Raw genomic sequence first — 17765 nt, forward strand, 5'->3', positions numbered from 1 at the left:
CCTAATAAGAGCTAGAGATTGGTCTAAAAAAAGTAGATTAACTCAAGTGGAATTGAATATCCTGAAAGCATTGCTAGAATCAGTTGAAGCAGCAATCAGTTCAACAATGCAGCAAACTCTGAACAATATTTGAACATTTCACAACCTATTTCAGATCTGAAATAGATAATTTCAGATCTGATTTAGAAAATTTACTGGATACGGGTGCTGTTTATTATCCACCAAATTTTTAGTAAGTTTTTTTCGAGTAATTTTGAAAGTAAAAAAATTTCTAAAAAATGCCATAACATCAAAAAAAAATAGTCACATAATTTCTATATTTTGAAATTATGATTAGACCTTTTATCAAATAAACTTTTTTGTTTTTAAGCCGACATCAATATTCATGCCGAAACAACAAAAAAAGTATTTTTAAAACTCAAGTACACTAATTTATCAACAAGCGCATGAAGTTCGCTTGAACAGTATATTCTCATAGACATACTTTTTGCAGTTGAATAGTAAGTATCTTCGTTCTTTTGACTTCAGCATGGGTAGCCCATATTTTAAATGAAACATAAAACTTTAATTCGATTTTTTTTTTAAATTGGGAAACAAAAGAATCTTTAAACAAGGTATTGATTAGTTTCTGTAGACTCTGGTTTGGAGAAAGTGGTTGGTACCTGTAACATGCAAAATAGCATTATTATCTATATTTTGCAGCAATTAAGAGGCGCGCAATTGTTTGTACCAATTAAGAATTGGTGACTCTACTGCATTACATGACATAGTAACCTGAGCGTAAGATCGATTAGTCATTAAGTTGAGTAAAACAGCAAGCAAAGGATAGAGCCCGAAACAGTTCAATCTTCGCAGATATAGTCCCTCCTCTGTCAGAAAATAGAAAAATAACAAAATTGGCAAACAAACCCCTCCCCCCCAAAAAAAAAATCAGAACCGAAAAAGCTATTTTTATGAAAATCATAGGTAATGGATTTCATAAAATAGGTAATGAATTTCACGCACCTTAGGTGAAAATCATTACCTAGGTTCATTACCTGAAAATCATTATCTGAAGAATTTCATAGGTTATGATTTTCACCCCCCCCCCCCCCCCCCCCAATCAGAAATAACAGTCTACTATATGGAATTCAAGTAGAAGTGATGATTTGACCCGAGCATACCAAAAACGGGACACCTCAGACCCATGGGTCGCAGGTGATAACGGTCACCGGAAGTGTAAATTGCCCTATCAGAACTCAAAAACTAGCGGCCATAATGGGCTCAAACATTGATATGTTGTAGGCCTAGTTGAGATAACAGTAAGAGCTCCACTTCTGGTTTCATGCCATAAAGTAAACAAACCCACCCATAACTCCCGGAAGTCGTATCTCGGCCCCCAATGAATGCAGGAAGTTGGAATTTTGAGGACAGATAGGTAGTGGCAAGATACATCTTCTGTTATAATTTGATTCTTTTCCAACGGTTGGATCGGAAATTATTAGCACTTGTAAAAACAACGCTTATACCGAAAAAAAAAGCCAATTTACAAAAAATAATGAGCGAGGGCTTACTAATTTTAGCGCGGCAAAAATTTCTAGTATAACCCCTCCGGCTACTCTTTAATAGTAAAACCCCTCCGGCTACTCTTTCCGGTGTTAATTATCTTTTCCCGGCAAAAGTGATAAAAAGACCTTGGAAATCTGGCAACCTTAAGTTGCCTTTTGGGCGTTTTGACCCAAAAATGCATAAAAAACCTTGTGATTAACACTGGAAACTGGCGTACTCCCCAGCTCAACCCCTGGAAACAAGAATACGTCACCTTCATAATAATTGGGAAGAAATTTATCTGCTGGGAACTGAAGCAGAAGCTGGTAGCGATATAGTTTTTTCATTGCAACCTTGGAGTAGTAGAATTAATTCAAAATGGACTTGATACATACTGGGTTCGACCAAGCTGGGTGATTGATCTAATAATAGCAAATCAACTAGACTTAAGAATAGTAGTCCCAGTGGAAATTGGTAAAAATAGGAGCGCGGTGTGGAAATTAAGTCTTCTAAAAGATATATATGCACGGGAAATCTACTAAGCTCCTCGGAGGTGACATCTTGGCCTAATTTGACTCCTAATAGACGAACTACGTTCTCCTGATAGCTAGAACGTCGGGATTGGAATAAATTACAGATGGATGTTTTAAATGCTTGGAATGAATTAGCTACCCATGAAAAGAGTCTCCCCTGCTCTCGGGAAGTCGGAAAGTTAACGAGATAATTAAAGTAAAGTCCTTAGGAGGGTCACAGTGTAACATAGCGTGGCTTGGAGGTTGTTGAACTCGAGGACATAAGTTCACTGAGGTCAAGATTTAGATGATTAGGATCGTATGATGTTACTTGCTTTGTTGAATTCTGTCACCTACCGCATTCTGGGTATCTTATAAGCGCGAGGAGGTTTATAAAAGAAAATGAACTTGGCACAAGGAAGTGTTGAAAGGGGGAGGGACGTGTTCCTGAAACATTTGCGGACAAGTGATTTAAGCGGCTGCCAGAACAAATAGGGAATGGCGTGACTTAACTAAAACTATGTGTTAATAATGATAAGGAACTGGAGGGTACCGGAGAGCCTTCGAGATTTATAACAGTTGCGCTAACTTTTAGTTTTCAAAGTTACACAGAACGGTTGAACAAGCCGAGAAGAATAGTTGGTCCGTGAAGGACGCTTTTGCTTAATGTGAGGCCAGTTGATTGAACCCGAGTTTAGCACCGGGTTGAATTATTAAGTTTAGCGAGTTGCGTTATTGGAGTTGTTGAAGAGAATAGCCGGTGTAGAAATTAAGTCTCCTAAAAGATATGAATGGATGGGAAATCTACTTAGATCCTCGGAGGTGACATCTTGGCCTAATTTGACTCCTAATAGACGGACTACGTTCTCCTGATAGCTAGAACGTCGGGATTGGAATAAATTACAGATGGATGTTTTAAATGCTTGGAATGAATTAGCTACCCAGGAAAAGAGTCTCCCCTGCTCTCGGGAAGTCGGAAAGTTAACAAGATCATTAAAGTAAAGACCTTAGGAGGGTCACTGTGTAACATAGCGTGGCTTGGAGGTTGAGTTGAACTCGAGGACAGAAGTTCACTGAGGTCAAGATTTAGATGATTAGGATCGTATGATGTTACTTGCTTTGTTGAATTCTGTCACCTACCGCATTCTGGGTATCTTATAAGCGCGAGGAGGTTTATAAAAGAAAATGAACTTGGCACAAGGAAGTGTTGAAAGGGGGAGGGACGTGTTCCTGAAACATTTGCGGACAAGTGATTTAAGCGGCTGCCAGAACTAATAGGGAATGGCGTGACTTAACTAAAACTATGTGTTAATAATGATAAGGAACTGGAGGGTACCGGAGAGAGCCTTCGAGATTTATAACAGTTGCGCTAACGTTTGGTTTTCAAAGTTACACAGAACGGTTGAACAAGCCGAGAAGAATAGTTGGTCCGTGAAGGACGCTTTTGCTTAAAGTGAGGCCAGTTGATTGAACCCGAGTTTAGCACCGGGTTGAATTAATAAGTTTAGCGAGTTGCGTTATTGGAGTTGTTGAAGAGAATAGCCGGAAAGAGCGTAAACCAAGGGGGAAATGCCTAATCCTTTGATCGGCTGATTAAGACTGACCATCAACATAACCCCTTCGGGATTGTGGATAATGTGGTGTCTTAATGCCCCCCGCCATTATACGGTATAAAGGGTAGAAACTCTGCGGCCGTTATTTAGAGTAAAAGCGTGATTAAAGGAGACTTCTCCCCGAGATTTCTACGCCATCAAATATTTAAAAGATGGGTTTAACATCGTCTATTGAGCATCTTGATTTTTCAATCGTACATCGCTTGAATGTTTAAATGCAAATACATAAAGTATAATTCTGACAGCGATTGGAGTGATTCCGAATGACCAGATCAAACTTTTAATGTTCTACACAGGCGAAGCGGAATGTTGCACCCCTTGCAATACAACAAACATAAAAAAAAACATTAAAAGTTTAAAAAACGGTCTGCTTAAAATTCATTTTTTCGTATGTCTCGATAACTTCATTTTGGGCAAACATGCCAGACATTTGAATACTAAATTAACAACTGAAAACAAAACATTTTAAGAGGAAATAAAGCCGGCAATCTTTAAGCAGAAAAAAGGGGAGCCGAAAATTCATATGATTTTATAAAAAGAATCTTTCAAGATTAAAGTTCCACCTGAAACTAGATTGAATATCGCGTGATGTTGCGATATTAAGTATGAAGAGCAAATGCAAATGTGGGTACTACTGGTGCATATTCATAGGTTCCAAAATGAAAAATCATCCAATAAGTTCCAAAATAAAAAAGCTGTCGCATAAGTCCCAAATCTTTTCACTTGGTCAAAAGACTAAATTAGCCGAGTCTCGGTTTAAGGTCACCGGTGGGCTCGCTGCGCACGCGTCGCGGCGATAACCGGCTCTAAATTTCGTAGAGTCCTACCTATTGGTGGCAAACTCGCAACACGTTGGCGCGGCTGCGGCGGTCACTATTCTGCAGCTTGAGTTTATGCTACTTGAACAGTATACAATCAATCCAGAAATTCGTTGGCTCAAATTTCAACCAATCAGAATTCAAGAAGATCAATTTCGGAACTTATGCGACTGATTTTTTATTTTGGGAGCTATGAATATTGGAACCTATGAGAATTCACCGTACTACTATGATAGAGTGGTCCCTTGAAAATAAGACACCTAGAGCTCTCAAATCATTTAATAATTATGATTACGCCTTTCAGAATGATGTCGCAGTATATTTTCAAAGAAATTTCAAGTTTTGTTTCCTCTTAAATCCTCTCCCTCACCATTTTAAGGTTGAAAATTAAAAAAAAAAACGCCAATAGTGGGTTTTGCTGACAAATAAGTCAACCCAATTATATGGTCGTTAAACCGTAAAATAAAGTAAAGTGAGCAAATTTCAATATATAAACAAAAGTGATTAAAATTTTCAATCTGAAAAGTTTTTGGCTGAACATATTTTGCAAGATTTTTGAAATGAATAAGTTATAAACCAACTATTATAACATGCGAAATGCATGCGGGACCTGTCTATCATAGTTGCTTTTTCGAGGGACCACTCTATCATAGTAGTACCCAACGCAAATGTGTTCACAATAATTCAGTTGTTTATCATGCAAATCTTCATTGCATTATGACAACGTAGTTTTTCAAAACTGAAATGCAAATGTACGGGGGGAAAGTGGAATAAAAATGAGCCCATTCCAATTAAATGTAATTTAATTTTCTGTTGTCCAAGTAATTTTGACCTGCCCTGCTAGATACCAAAGGGTGGAAATAGTTAAAGATATCCGATTTTGTTTCAGTTGTGGTACAAGAAGCTGATGAAAATGGTCAGCTCTTGGCTGTGTGAAAGAGCGTCCCAGCAGTTGCATATATTCCAACTCATTACACTGTCTACTATTCTCAAAGTAAGCCACTGCTTAATAACATAACACTACTGCTAATGTAACGAGTTTAAATATGTGCACTCTTAGTTTGAAACAAGGCAGAATGGCCGAGCGGTCTAAGGCGCCAGACTCAAGAAATTACTCATACTGAGAATTCTGGTACACGAATGTGTGCGTGGGTTCGAATCCCACTTCTGTCAGATATTTTTGCTTTCACTAGTAGAACTCAAATCATTGTAACATTCATTTTCACTCAGGCTAGTAAGCGTCCTTTTTGAAATCTCAGAAATTTCGCATATTGAAGCAATTTGAGCAAAACAAAGAGTAAATGTGAGAAAGATGTGAAATAAATTTTGAGAAGTAATAATAATAATCAAAAACGATTTCAAATTTGATCGACATTAAAATTATGAACAAAGTTTCTTGTGTCAAAAAAACCGGTCTGGTTTTTTGTAGAGCAGTTTAGAGAACTCACGCCTCATATTAATTCATTGCTGGTTGAAGATGCTCTGGTTTGATGAGTATAAGTTAATGAAGCCATTGGTAATTTGTGCTAAGATAGCTTTCCCTAAGATCTTTCGCTCAGCCAAACGTACAAAAAAAACGAATTTGTTTTATCTTGTGGTTTTTTGGTACAAGTGCAAGTGGTGGCTCTTTTGCCGTTTCCCACCCCCTCGTAAAATTACAAAATTAAGCTGTTCAAAAAATTTTTGCATGTAATAATGTAAAAAACCGTTCACCTGTTCACGTAATTAACCTGCCTCATTTGCGCCAACTTATTCGATACTTTATTTGTCATCATCAAAGCACCAAATTGAACGATTTTGAGGCGCTCTTTTTACATTAGGGACCCCTCTATCTTACTTGTTCAGTTATTTTTTTGTTTGCAGTTAGTTTTTATTTTTTGTTTAATGGTTCATTTTCTTTTTTGGTTTGTTTTTTTTTAATGCAAAGAAGAAAACTGGCTGAAGCCGTCTGTGCTACTCGCCCAGCAGTCGGAGCTACTCTTGGTAACTTTTTTGTGGGTCGTTGTTTAGAAAACGTACAAGTCGTTCCTGCTGGAAGGAGTGATGGAGAGTGAATTGGAGAGTGGGGACTACGAGGCTGCCAAGAAGAGACTGACGTGTGAGGAGACCACTGCTCTCATGAGTGAAAATGCCTCCTTCATCACAGAGCGCATGAACGACTCAGACGGAGGGGGAGGGGCTGACGACTACGACGAAGACGACGACGACTACTAACTCAGCATACGATCTCATTCTTCTTACTTTTCCGCTGCATTTGTTGAAATTTGATTGCCAGTCGAAATTGGATTACAAGTTGAATTGCAGCAAATAATTTATTTGACAGAATAAAAGCCTATTGAGACTCGTTAAGTTTATTTACTTGGATTTTATGGAAAAAAGCCAGCCATAAGTGATGGTCTAAAAGGGTCAACAATTTGAACCGAAGTCCAAATTTTTCGTTTCATCTCTTGTTAACTTTGCTTTGCATTTTCATCGCAGTATTATTGTGTTGCTTCATTGTAAAATTGTTGCTTCCGAGATTGTCCTTCCTTTAAAATTCCCAAATACGTTGCTGCCTGTATCATAATTAGTCTCAGTAATAAACCCCATTCACTACCTACCAAATTCGCTGCTTAAAATGTCGTCACTTCAGTGCTCTAAAGTTTGCTCCAGATTCAGAGTTATTCATTGTTAATATTTATTAGTAGATTAATATTGAATGCAGAATTTAAGAGAAATTTACAACATTTTGCAACAAATTCAATCATCTTTTCATCCCGTGGGTGCAGTATTGTATGATGGAATCTATGAATATCCGCGTTTTGGGAATTCATTTTAGTACCTAAAATTCCGTTTTATTCTCGCTGAAAATAGATATAAGAATAATGACGCAGGCATTAAAAATATCGATTCCGTTCATGTAAATATGTCCATGCATTGGTTTAATTTTCCATGCATTTTTTTTCAGCTTTTCTTATTTTCTTAAGTTTAATTATCGAATCTGAAAAAATTGAATCAAAATTACAGTCAAGTTCATTAGTATTTGCATGCCAAAACTTTTGAGAACTGAGAACAGCTTGCGTCCTGCGTCTAATCGAGGGAAAATATAACAAAAAAAACTCATTTTTTTCAATAGTTTTAAGACAGTGTAATATGTACAACTAATTTTATGAAAATCGAATCTAACATTAATTGGCAGATTAAAATTTCAATTCGAGTTTTTGATTTCTAGAGATTGATTAACAAATTTTTGAAAATCAACGAAATTTACGTCAAATACAATGACAGAACAAAATATCCCATACAAAAGTACGCCATTCTAAAATATTTCATACCAGTATATCCCAATGGACACAATAACCCAAACCATTATAGCCCACACAATATCCCATGCCATACCATCATAGCCCTTAGCCCTCGTAGAATTTATCTGCGCCAAAACTAGAAGCTCATTATGCATTTTTCTAAAAATAAGCAGCGGCATTACTAATCAAACCGTAAAAAGTACCGAGAACTAAACGAAAAAGTCCGATTGATCACTAAATTTCATAAAAATTCAGATATAGTAAATTAATTTCAAACACTGGCTCATTTCACACTCTTAATTGTTCCAATTTGTTAAATTATTGTTAAAATTTTGCCAAATTTTTGTTACTTTGATGCGTGTTTAGATTGTTTTCCAAAAGTCATACTGTTTTTGGACTGATAGCTACAAAAGAGGTACCTTTTTTGTTAGGTGATAGGGGCATATAAAGTAATAATTTCGCTTTTCTACTCACTCTTCCATAACGGTCAACCAGTACAAAGGTTTTTTGGGGGTTTAAAAATTTCGAACTAAAATTTTTGATCCACGTTGAGTTGATAACTTGATCTTTTGAAGAGTCGTACTGTTTAACCATGATGCCAAGCGAGCATATAAAGTCACATCTTTTGTTCTTATTGTTCGAAATAACGGTGGATTTAAAATGCGCGCCATAATTTTTCCGCTTTGAATTAAAATTGCTGTCACGAGTTGTAGAACTTAGCAATATTTTGCTCTGTTTGCTCAAATGCTATCTTTTGGTTTGAAGTCATTAGATAAAAAGCCTTTTGCGATATTTCTATTCCTTCGGATCCACAGATGGGATATTTTAATTAGCGTGAGCTACTTCGTCTTAAGCTATTCGTTTTGCCGGCTTATTTTTGTGTGGGATACTTTCTCTTGGGATAAAAATGCAGAGATAAATTGTCATAAGGCCGTCAAATAAGCCGGATCATTTTTAATCTAAAAGTTTAAGAATATTAATAATCTAAAAAAATTAAGAAAGCTGCATTCAAGGATACATCATCTTGAACAATTTACTCCTATGGTACTTTGGAAAAAATGTTCCACCGCTATAAATCACTAATTCAACGACAAAATAGGTGAGACTTAACTAGTTCTGAATCTCAATCTTTTAAAAAATCCTGAAGATACATAATTGCGCTTGGGATGACAAGCAGTTTTAAATCTGGACACACTTGTTTCCAATCTGACAAATTTTTGTCTATTAAATACAGTGAAATTTTTGCTAGCTTGTTTTTATATCTAAGTCAAATCCAATCATTGTTTCTGCTCGTTTTCGCTACAGATAATGCTCAATGCCTGGGATGTAGATAATGCTCAACGGCCAAGCGTAAGTGCCTGTGTGGGACTTGTAGTGTCTTTGCTCTTTGGATATTTTTTGCCCATTTTTAGACAATCGCGGGTCTGGTTGCTTTGGTTTGTTAAGTTTCCACAGCACGCATTTTTCAAAAAAGCTAATTTTTTCTTTTGAATTCAGTTTTCTTATTTCAGATAAATGAACTCAAAGATTTTGTATAGTTTCAGTTTTTTTGCAATAAAAGTTTCTTAGGCTTATTTAGGTTTGTCTTACATTTGAGTGGTGAAAAATATTGTTGTTCCGACTTTCGAAGAAAACGTAATATTTATGCTCGATGTGGTTTCTTTATTCAGTCAATTTTCACCAATCGAAATAATAGTTTTCAACAAAAATTTTTTATACCCCATTGAAGATATTGACTCCCTGTCTTCAAATGTAAAAAGATACTTCACCTCCGATTTTTTTTTTGTGAAGTTCTGGGGGTTTGAAAATTGCCAAATTTTCCATGTTCTGGACTAAATTATGTTGCGTTTTGAAAAGTTTCTTCGTAATGCTGAGAGCGTAACGCGAATTATTTTTGCGTGGCGAATTATGCAGAACAAAATCGTTCCAAATTGAATTGAGGCTATAGCTAATTGCTCGTATTAATTTTGTATATTGATATTGTCGAAAGTGTATAGGTTTCCAATATTTTCTTTTCCCAAAGACTATTCGAAATAAATTAAGGGACAGTCGGAGCATTCAGGGTTTTGCCCTGATATACGAGCAGTCTTGTTTTTTGTTAGTTTAATTTCTAACACTACGAAGTTTTGAACTGTTCTCTATAGTTCAAAAATTTCCGACATTTTTCCCAGCTCATTGAGCCTATATAGAACTTTCGACGGCTCGGTATGTTTTCCGTGAATACTGAGTTGACGCTGGCAATTGTTAACGCTAATACTTAACGGCAATTGTTAACGCTAGTTTTTAACGCTTGTAGTTAGTTTTCGAGTGGTGTTGTTTTCGACCATTTTTTCCATTTTTTCTTTTAACTTTTGACTAGCTGCTATGCTATGTTTGTGTTGAGTAGTTAGGGATGTGAGCAAAGCGGGTGTAACATTTTTTGCTTCCATTGTGATTACGAAATAAAATTGATCTGGTTGTTCTGAGATAATATTGGAAAATTGGAAAACTTGTTCAACCGAATCATCGAGTACCCAGATACATTCAGGTTCTTTAGCTAAAATTTGGGCTTTGGGCTCACTCAGCCCATATTTGAAGAATTGGACCCATTCATTTCCATACTGAGAATTTGGGGACCAAGAATTGGGCCCACTTTGCTATAAACTGGGCTTATTCAGCTCGTTTTAAAAAAAAAATAAGGCTGATTCAGCACCATCTATCTATAGAAATAAAGACCAGAATGGGACTAGTTTTGAATCGGGATGTAAGCAAATAAGTCCAGGCCATTAAAACTAACACTTACTGAGTACAAAATTAGTAGATTGCAGATAAACAAATTTTCAAGAATTATCAGATGAAACGTATTGAAAAACCCAATTTTTTACAGATACCGATGTAAGAAAATTGGAAACACAAATTTCTAGTTTTTTGTATCTGCGCGGTCTGAGCAGGTTATATTTCATTTTCTGCTAATTTTAACTTCCTTTCAACGCAAGAACCATTCAGCGAATCGGACCTTCTACGGATTACGTTTGGTTGAAAGTTTTCCTATATGCGGTCTCTCTATACTGAGAATAACCTCTAAGTTTTATTCTATGCTGAAAAACTTTAGTAGATTTTTGAGTAGACTGAATGAGTGTCGACTTCAATTTGTTTGCTCATTGTCTTAATTATATCAGATTGTTTTCATTTGCTGTGGTCGTATTTATGATTCAATGAACTACGAGAAGTCTTTTGTTCAAAAATCAGTATTTATTTTTCAGAGCTTCCTTAATAAATTCACATTTTTGGGTTGAAAAAAAATCTTGTCAAAATTTCATTTTAATTGCTTCACTTAGTGCCATCTCTTTCCTAGGTTTTCAACTCTACTTTCGAAAAGCATAGTATGAGTTTTATTGAAAAGTATATTTTTTGAAAAGTATAGTATGAAAATTGTAGCAAATTGCGAAATTCAAACCTAATATCGCCATACTTGACAAATTTTTCTTCGGGTAAAGAGTTTATTGCGACTTCATTTTCACTTTTTTATTTTCGCTCCGCAGATTCTTACTTCTAACAAAAGCAGTTTCAATACAAACATCAAGGCTTTCTACTAATCATTTTTTGCCCTGCCAAAGAGTTTTTTTCTGCAAAACAAACCTGATCTATACAATTAAGAAATATTCGCGAGAACCATTCACAAATATCAAAAATTTGTTTGTCTGGCACAATGTTCAATTTACTAAAAACACGTCAGAAAACAGAATAACTAGCGTTCAAAAGGTAATCCGACAAAAACTTTGAGCGGCAACTAAGCCAACAAAAGTTAGTTAGACTATCTTTGAGCAAAATTGTTTTAAATTGAAACACTTTTGATAAAAATGTCTGTAGATCTGAAAACTTTTTTGAAAAGAAAAAATATCACAAAATGCATTTTTATTAAATTTTTTTCAACCGAAAAATTTTTGAAGAACAAAAAATATTGTGGAAAAACAAAATTGTACACTCCCCCCACTCCGAAAACACAAAAACATTGAAATTTTTTGTTAACAACCACGCTAAATTAAGTCACTTACTCAATAAAATATAGTGAGTTATATGTGAGGTGTATAACTCATGGGGTAATTTCGGAGAGGGTACACCGTCTGCTCGTCACGCTATCTTATTTTCGGCCGGATAGATTCGTGCAACTTCTTAGTCTAATACCGATCCTAATCTTACTCTTATATCTACTAGTCTCAGGGTGTTTAACTAGTCTCTGCTAGGCTCAATAGATCTAGAGTATACTGGTTTTATTGCGGCTGCGGAAGTTCTCATGGAGAGGTAACTAATTTCTAAGTTAAATTCAAATCTCTCTGGTGCTGAAATTACAAGTAATTTCAGCACTTACAAATAAGTGGGTTGTTAGTTAGATGGATTATGATTTGTTAATATTAAATATTTTATAGTGATAAAATATCTAATTTATACCCAATAATAAAATGTAGTTTAGATCAGGTTCCACCCATCCGGGGTTTACAGAGTTTTTTTAGTTTTATCTTTCTTTCTGTAATTGAAGGATGGATGATGAACGTTGGTATTTGGCGAACATCATTTTCTTATCCGGTTCCTCTTGAAGAAGAACGTTCCATGATGTTGGATTCATGGATATGAAATTGTTATCTTGTCATTCGAAAACGACTGTGATCCCCAATCAAATCAATCCGATTACAAAATGGTTTGCTATGTCAGGTTTTTTTGGTATTAGTAGAGAACTGTTTTGTGTTCAGCCTCGTCTGAGAATGGCGTTAAAATCGTGTCTGGAAGGGATGCCTTTTAACTTGGATCTGTACGTATACTTGAACATCGAGGTGGTCATTGGTCTAGTTCAATGAAGTCCTTTTCTGCGAAGTCAAGTCGTACTCTAAATCCTTTGAGTTGTGATTGTGGACGGCATGTCGGTTGTGTTTAGCCATTCTTTTGGTCGAGTGTGATGGGATCGTCCAGCTTTTGGATGTTCGTCATTGTTGTTGTGTATGATCTATATACTGCATATTATGATTTACATTTTATAAATTTTTGTTAATTTAGTTTTTCGTCATGATCTTAGTTAGTTGTTTTCACAAAAGCGTTTTATTTTAGTTCAGTTATTTTGAAGAGTTACTCACCCTTGAGTGCCTCTTATTAAAAATTATGATGTGCTCACAAAGCGTGGGTGTAGCGCGGTGGGTTAGCCCGGCTATAAACATGCTCAGGATGTCCTTCTCTGGTGTGTTAGGCCAGGAGTGGGAGTATGATTTCATGCTGTTTCTTTGAGAGGTCCTGTTATGTGATAACATTTTATGTTGTTTTTTTCTGGTTGTTCTTATGTTACTTTGGTTGTGTCCTTTTTTCGAAGTTCAAATTGTTTTTGGTTTGGGTTTGTCTTACGACTTTTTTGTGTTTTATTATTTCGTTCTTAGATTTTATAATAGTCTTCAAAAGAATAAGTTATCCAGTTTTAAGCTGGATTAATCCGGTTTGGGTACCGTTTGTTTTCTTTTCTTAGTCATGCTGTTATTTTATGGTTTGTGGTGTTTAGTAGGCTGCGTTGGTTAGTTTGGTTTAGAATACAATTCCTTTCCAACCGGGTTAAAGAAAAGTTTGAAACTTGTTATTGCTTGTTTGAGTTGTGTTAGTGAATTCTTGAAACATAAAAAATTATTGTAAACAATTCTTCGTGGGCGAGCTGGGCGAGTTTGGATAGAATTCTTGTGCGAATGAGTGACAATATTAAAAAGGTTAGTACTGCTTTCTCATTTTTATGAATTTATTGCTTAGAAATTGAATTTTACTGCTTTTGGGGGAGTTTAAATTTATAAATTTTCATCGTATTTAATTTTACGGCTTCATGGGGAAATAAATTATAAACGAAATTACTACATTAGGTATGAATTTTACTACATCATTTAGTGCGAAAATTTTAGGAGTTTTGTTATAACTTAACAAGTTTGTATTTTCATTTGTCTTTTTTCTGTTTTGTAAATGATTGTGGTGTAAAGACTAAAAGAATAAATTAAACATTGATAGAAAATGGTTAGTACAATTTTGAATTTATTAGTTAAAATTAATTTAATTCATACTTACCTTATTCATCTGGGAAAAAGCCATGTGGGAAGATGTCGTGAATCAAGTCTGATATTGTTAATAACTTGGCTAGTATGCGTATGACATTTTTAGTTTGTAGCAGTGGCCAAAGCAATTGAAGTGCGTTGATGGTGTTTATTTCTTCGGTGCCCACTGCGAATTCATGAGGTGTGTTCTGGATTAGGTTGCAAATTTAAGATTATATTTAAGATTATATTTAGTGTTATGAATAATTTCTAGTATGGGTATTTCGATAGGTTGTATGAATTCATGCGGGATAATGAAGGGTCTTGATTCTTCATCATTGAAGGTCTTCGTGACGCGACAGAATATATACATTTGGGTAACTGGGTCGTAGTTGCGGAGGATGCCGTGGAGGTTAGTATTTTTAATGCTGCATGGAAAATTAAGAAAAAATTGTGACATGTATTTCGAGTTAATAAACTGAAAACGGTGGTTGTGTTGTCGTGATGGTGTGTGTAAATCAAAATGGTTTTGTATAAAACGATAATATGTGTAAGTATGCGTTTGCTTAGTGCGTAACCTTATATCGTGGGAACAGCGCAAATCGCGTTCCTAGGGTGAAAGAAAGTGAAAGGTTAGTGAAAATAACTGAAATTTATTATAGAAGCTTTCATGTGCTTGTATGTCAACTCGTGCTTCTGAAATTATATGATCGTGCTTTTTATCAAAAATATTAAGTGTAAATAGGTATGGTGTTTTAATAAAAAAAATTTCGGTTAGTTGCGGGTTTGCAAAGCGGTCTTCGTCTAAAAATTGATCTTGGTTAGGGCGGATGATATTATGATCGTAATATTCAATTGTTGGCTCGGGGTGCGGTGAATGTTTTTAATAATTTTTTATATCCAACGTATAAAAATTGTCGAGGTGTTAGTGATGTGGTGATTCTATTTAGTATATTTTTGTTTCTTTCGATATTTTCATTAGTATTAGTGAGTGGTAGATAAAGGGGGTTAGTATAGTTGTAATAAACTGTCTAATGAAATGTTGGCATTAAAACGTGCTCATCAACAAAATTTCGTGTTTCATTAGTAGTGGCAGAAGTATTTAAGATATATTGTGGAAATGAGGGTAGGGTTATTTTAAGGTAATTTTTTGTGTTTGTGTGATCTGGGTGGTTGATATATTCTCTGGCTGTTCCGGATTTGGTTGTAAATGGGTGATTTGCGACTTTCGTTTAAAAGTGCGGTAAGCTCGGATAGTGCTGGTAGGTGTTTCGGTTGATGTGGATGGTTGAGCTAATGATGGAGAGTAATCTGAAAGTGGTGTAGGTGTTGGTGGATTTGACGATCTTACTGTTGATGATAGTTGATGTATCGTGAGAGTGTGGGGGTATATTAATTGTTGTTGCAGTGTGATAAAATTAATAAGTTCTTCGGAAATTTGTATTTTATCTGGGGAGTTATTATTCGATCTGTCGGAATTAAATGGAGAATAGGTCGGGCTTACTTGGGAAGCGTAAGAAGGAGTGGAAAGGGATGGGAGTAGATGAATGGCTTGGATGGGTCGAAAGGGGGGTTTTGAAAAAGCTGAAGAGTTGGTCTGGGTATGGGTAGAGGGAGATAGATCGGAGTCTGCGAATTCGTCGGGAGTTTCTACATCGGAGTTGATTGTGAGATGGTATGAAAAATTGAAATATCTGAGTTAGTATCAGAATTCGTTATTGATGGTATATTAATAACTGGAGAATCGGGTGACGGGAAAGCAAAAAGTGGGATAATTGGGATTTGAGTTTGGATGTTGGCTGGGTGGGAATTTGAGCGGTGGAGGGCTCCAGTTTGTCGGCTCATCGTGGGCTGAAAAAACGATTATTTTGAGACTGAAAAGTGGTGGTATGGGGTTGTTCGATAATTTGTTCATATGTATTATTATGTGAATGTTGTGTCATTATATGTTGAATGGGACTTTGTGTTGAATTTGGTCTGAAAATTGGATTACTTGTGATTGCTAGGTTTCGAAAATTTCGGGGAACTAATGATAATGGATGGTTTTTTGGTAGGGTTGGTATCTGTGGTGCTGTAAGTGTTGTATTTACATTATAATGTTCTTCGTCATGTGTGTTTGGTCTTGTGGATTTTTTTGTATTATATTCTTTTTTTGTGCATCTAGAAGTATTTTATTTATTGATGATGAGAATATTCCAAAAAATCCTGCAAATAATATACGTGCTACACTTGCTTGGCGGTTTACTTGTGTGCGTATAGCACATATGTTATACATTCCTTTTAACAGTGAAAAAATAAATCCTATAAAGTTAAACATAGCGTATAAGATAGTTCATCTTTCTAAGATGTAATAGGGCCATCCTAGAAAGGCGAGAATTTCGTTTTTTAAGGTTACAAAACTGAAAATATTTATGGGTGAAATATCTTGTGGTCTGTATTTTTCACCGTTTAAATATATGTAATTTTTAATAGCCTTAAAATATCCGCTGTAGTCTTGTGTATAAATATCTGAAAATACTGCAGTTTTCTTAAATTCTGGTCGATTGATTGTCGTTGTATTGTGTCCATTTGTGTTATTCATTCTTGAAATTGTGTTCTAATGTGATGTTGTATATCAGATTTAGAATATATTCCAATTGATTGTAAATCAATATTTGGGTTGCGAGCGATAGCTCGGATACTTTCTGGTGAAAATTTTTTTAGTGGTTGCATTAATGTAAGATATGGTGTAAGTAGGTAGTATTTATCTTCGTCAGGGTTCAGTTGTACGACATTGTGGCTATTTTCTGATCCACATGGGACTGCGGTATCCCAAAAATATGTTCGTCTTGAAAGCGTGTCTACAAAATGTAATTTATTTTCGTAGAATATGGGGGTTCTTTTATAACAACGTTTATCTTCAAAAACATATAATGGTGATACTTTTTTGGTGCAAGTATAAAACCATAAAATGTTTCCTTCGTAATCAAGAAAATTTGATCTATTTCCTGATAATAAATATCCTGCGTAGGGTATTTTTAATACTGCTAATGCGAGTGATTGTAAGATTTGTGTTCTTTCTAATTCGCATAGTTGATGAAGTGTTTCTAATTCAGAAAGTGACATTTCTTGGAAAATTCTACTAATCGTGTAGTCTAATTTCATATCTAGGTGAATATCATAATAGCGCCAAAATAGGTGTTATTCATTAGTGATAATTCTTGTTAACGTGTGCTTTTACTATCGTATGGTTTTAGTTTTCCACCAGGGTTACCTGTGCTTTTATAGAGGTTCACTGGGACGTATGGTGTGCCATCGTTTATAGGAGGACTTGTTGCATAAGGGTCAAACTTTTTTTTTCAGTAGTCATGTCGAAACTTTTTTCGTATTCGACAAGTATTTTTGAATATTGTGTTTTGTAGAGTGGGTTTTTGTATTTTTATGCAATTTCTGTTTCTTGATAGATTTGAAAACGTGTCAATTTATTTTCTATATTGTGTATGTTTTTGAAATCATTGCTTCGTTTGTGAGATGGGTTCCTTTGTTCGTATGGGATAGATTCAATAAAGTATTTTTCATGAAATTTTATCATTCGAGCGTGTATTTTTGCTACTTGAAATATTGTACAAGTATCTTCGGGAAACCAAACAATGGCATTTATTATGGCATTTGATCTCACATCTACTCAGGAGGCTTCGCATAACTTTATTTATCCTGAATTCACCAATTCCACAATTTCAGTAGAACTGAAGTTTGATGCACCGCTGGGTGAAAATGTAGAGTTTCTTTTCATGGGAGAGCGTGCATCAACAGTTTACGTGCGTTCCAATAGAAAAATAGCTAAAAACATGAATTCTAATGAATTGAATCGGTCAAGAAAATGGACAATTTGCAGATTACTGAGCTTATTAACCGATGCAAGCATTTGAAACATCGATTTCGCGGCATTTTTCCCGCTAATTTAGCAATTAATACAATATTGAAACGCGACAATACTTTCATG

General features: G+C 35.4%; 1 protein-coding gene and 1 non-coding gene across 5 annotated transcripts in view; both read left to right on the top strand.

The window, feature by feature from the left end:
* Window positions 1–7282, top strand: part of LOC134841170 (calcium-dependent secretion activator 1-like) — a 570701-nt gene extending 563419 nt beyond the window's left edge. For all 4 annotated transcript variants that reach the window (XM_063856973.1, XM_063856974.1, XM_063856975.1 and 1 more), the window contains 2 exons: window positions 5360–5464; window positions 6481–7282. In XM_063856973.1, coding sequence (XP_063713043.1) covers window positions 5360–5464; window positions 6481–6684 — 309 coding nt within the window. In that variant the 3' untranslated portion in view covers window positions 6685–7282. The remainder of the gene's footprint in view (window positions 1–5359; window positions 5465–6480) is intronic.
* On the top strand, window positions 5541–5643 carry Trnal-caa (transfer RNA leucine (anticodon CAA)). The gene is given in 2 exon segments: window positions 5541–5578; window positions 5598–5643. It is a non-coding gene; the product is annotated as a tRNA-Leu (tRNA).
* Window positions 7283–17765: the final 10483 nt, after the last annotated feature.

The sequence above is a fragment of the Symsagittifera roscoffensis genome, chromosome 3 (genome assembly GCF_963678635.1).
Source record: "Symsagittifera roscoffensis chromosome 3, txSymRosc1.1, whole genome shotgun sequence".
Classification (NCBI taxonomy): Eukaryota; Metazoa; Xenacoelomorpha; order Acoela; family Convolutidae; genus Symsagittifera; species Symsagittifera roscoffensis.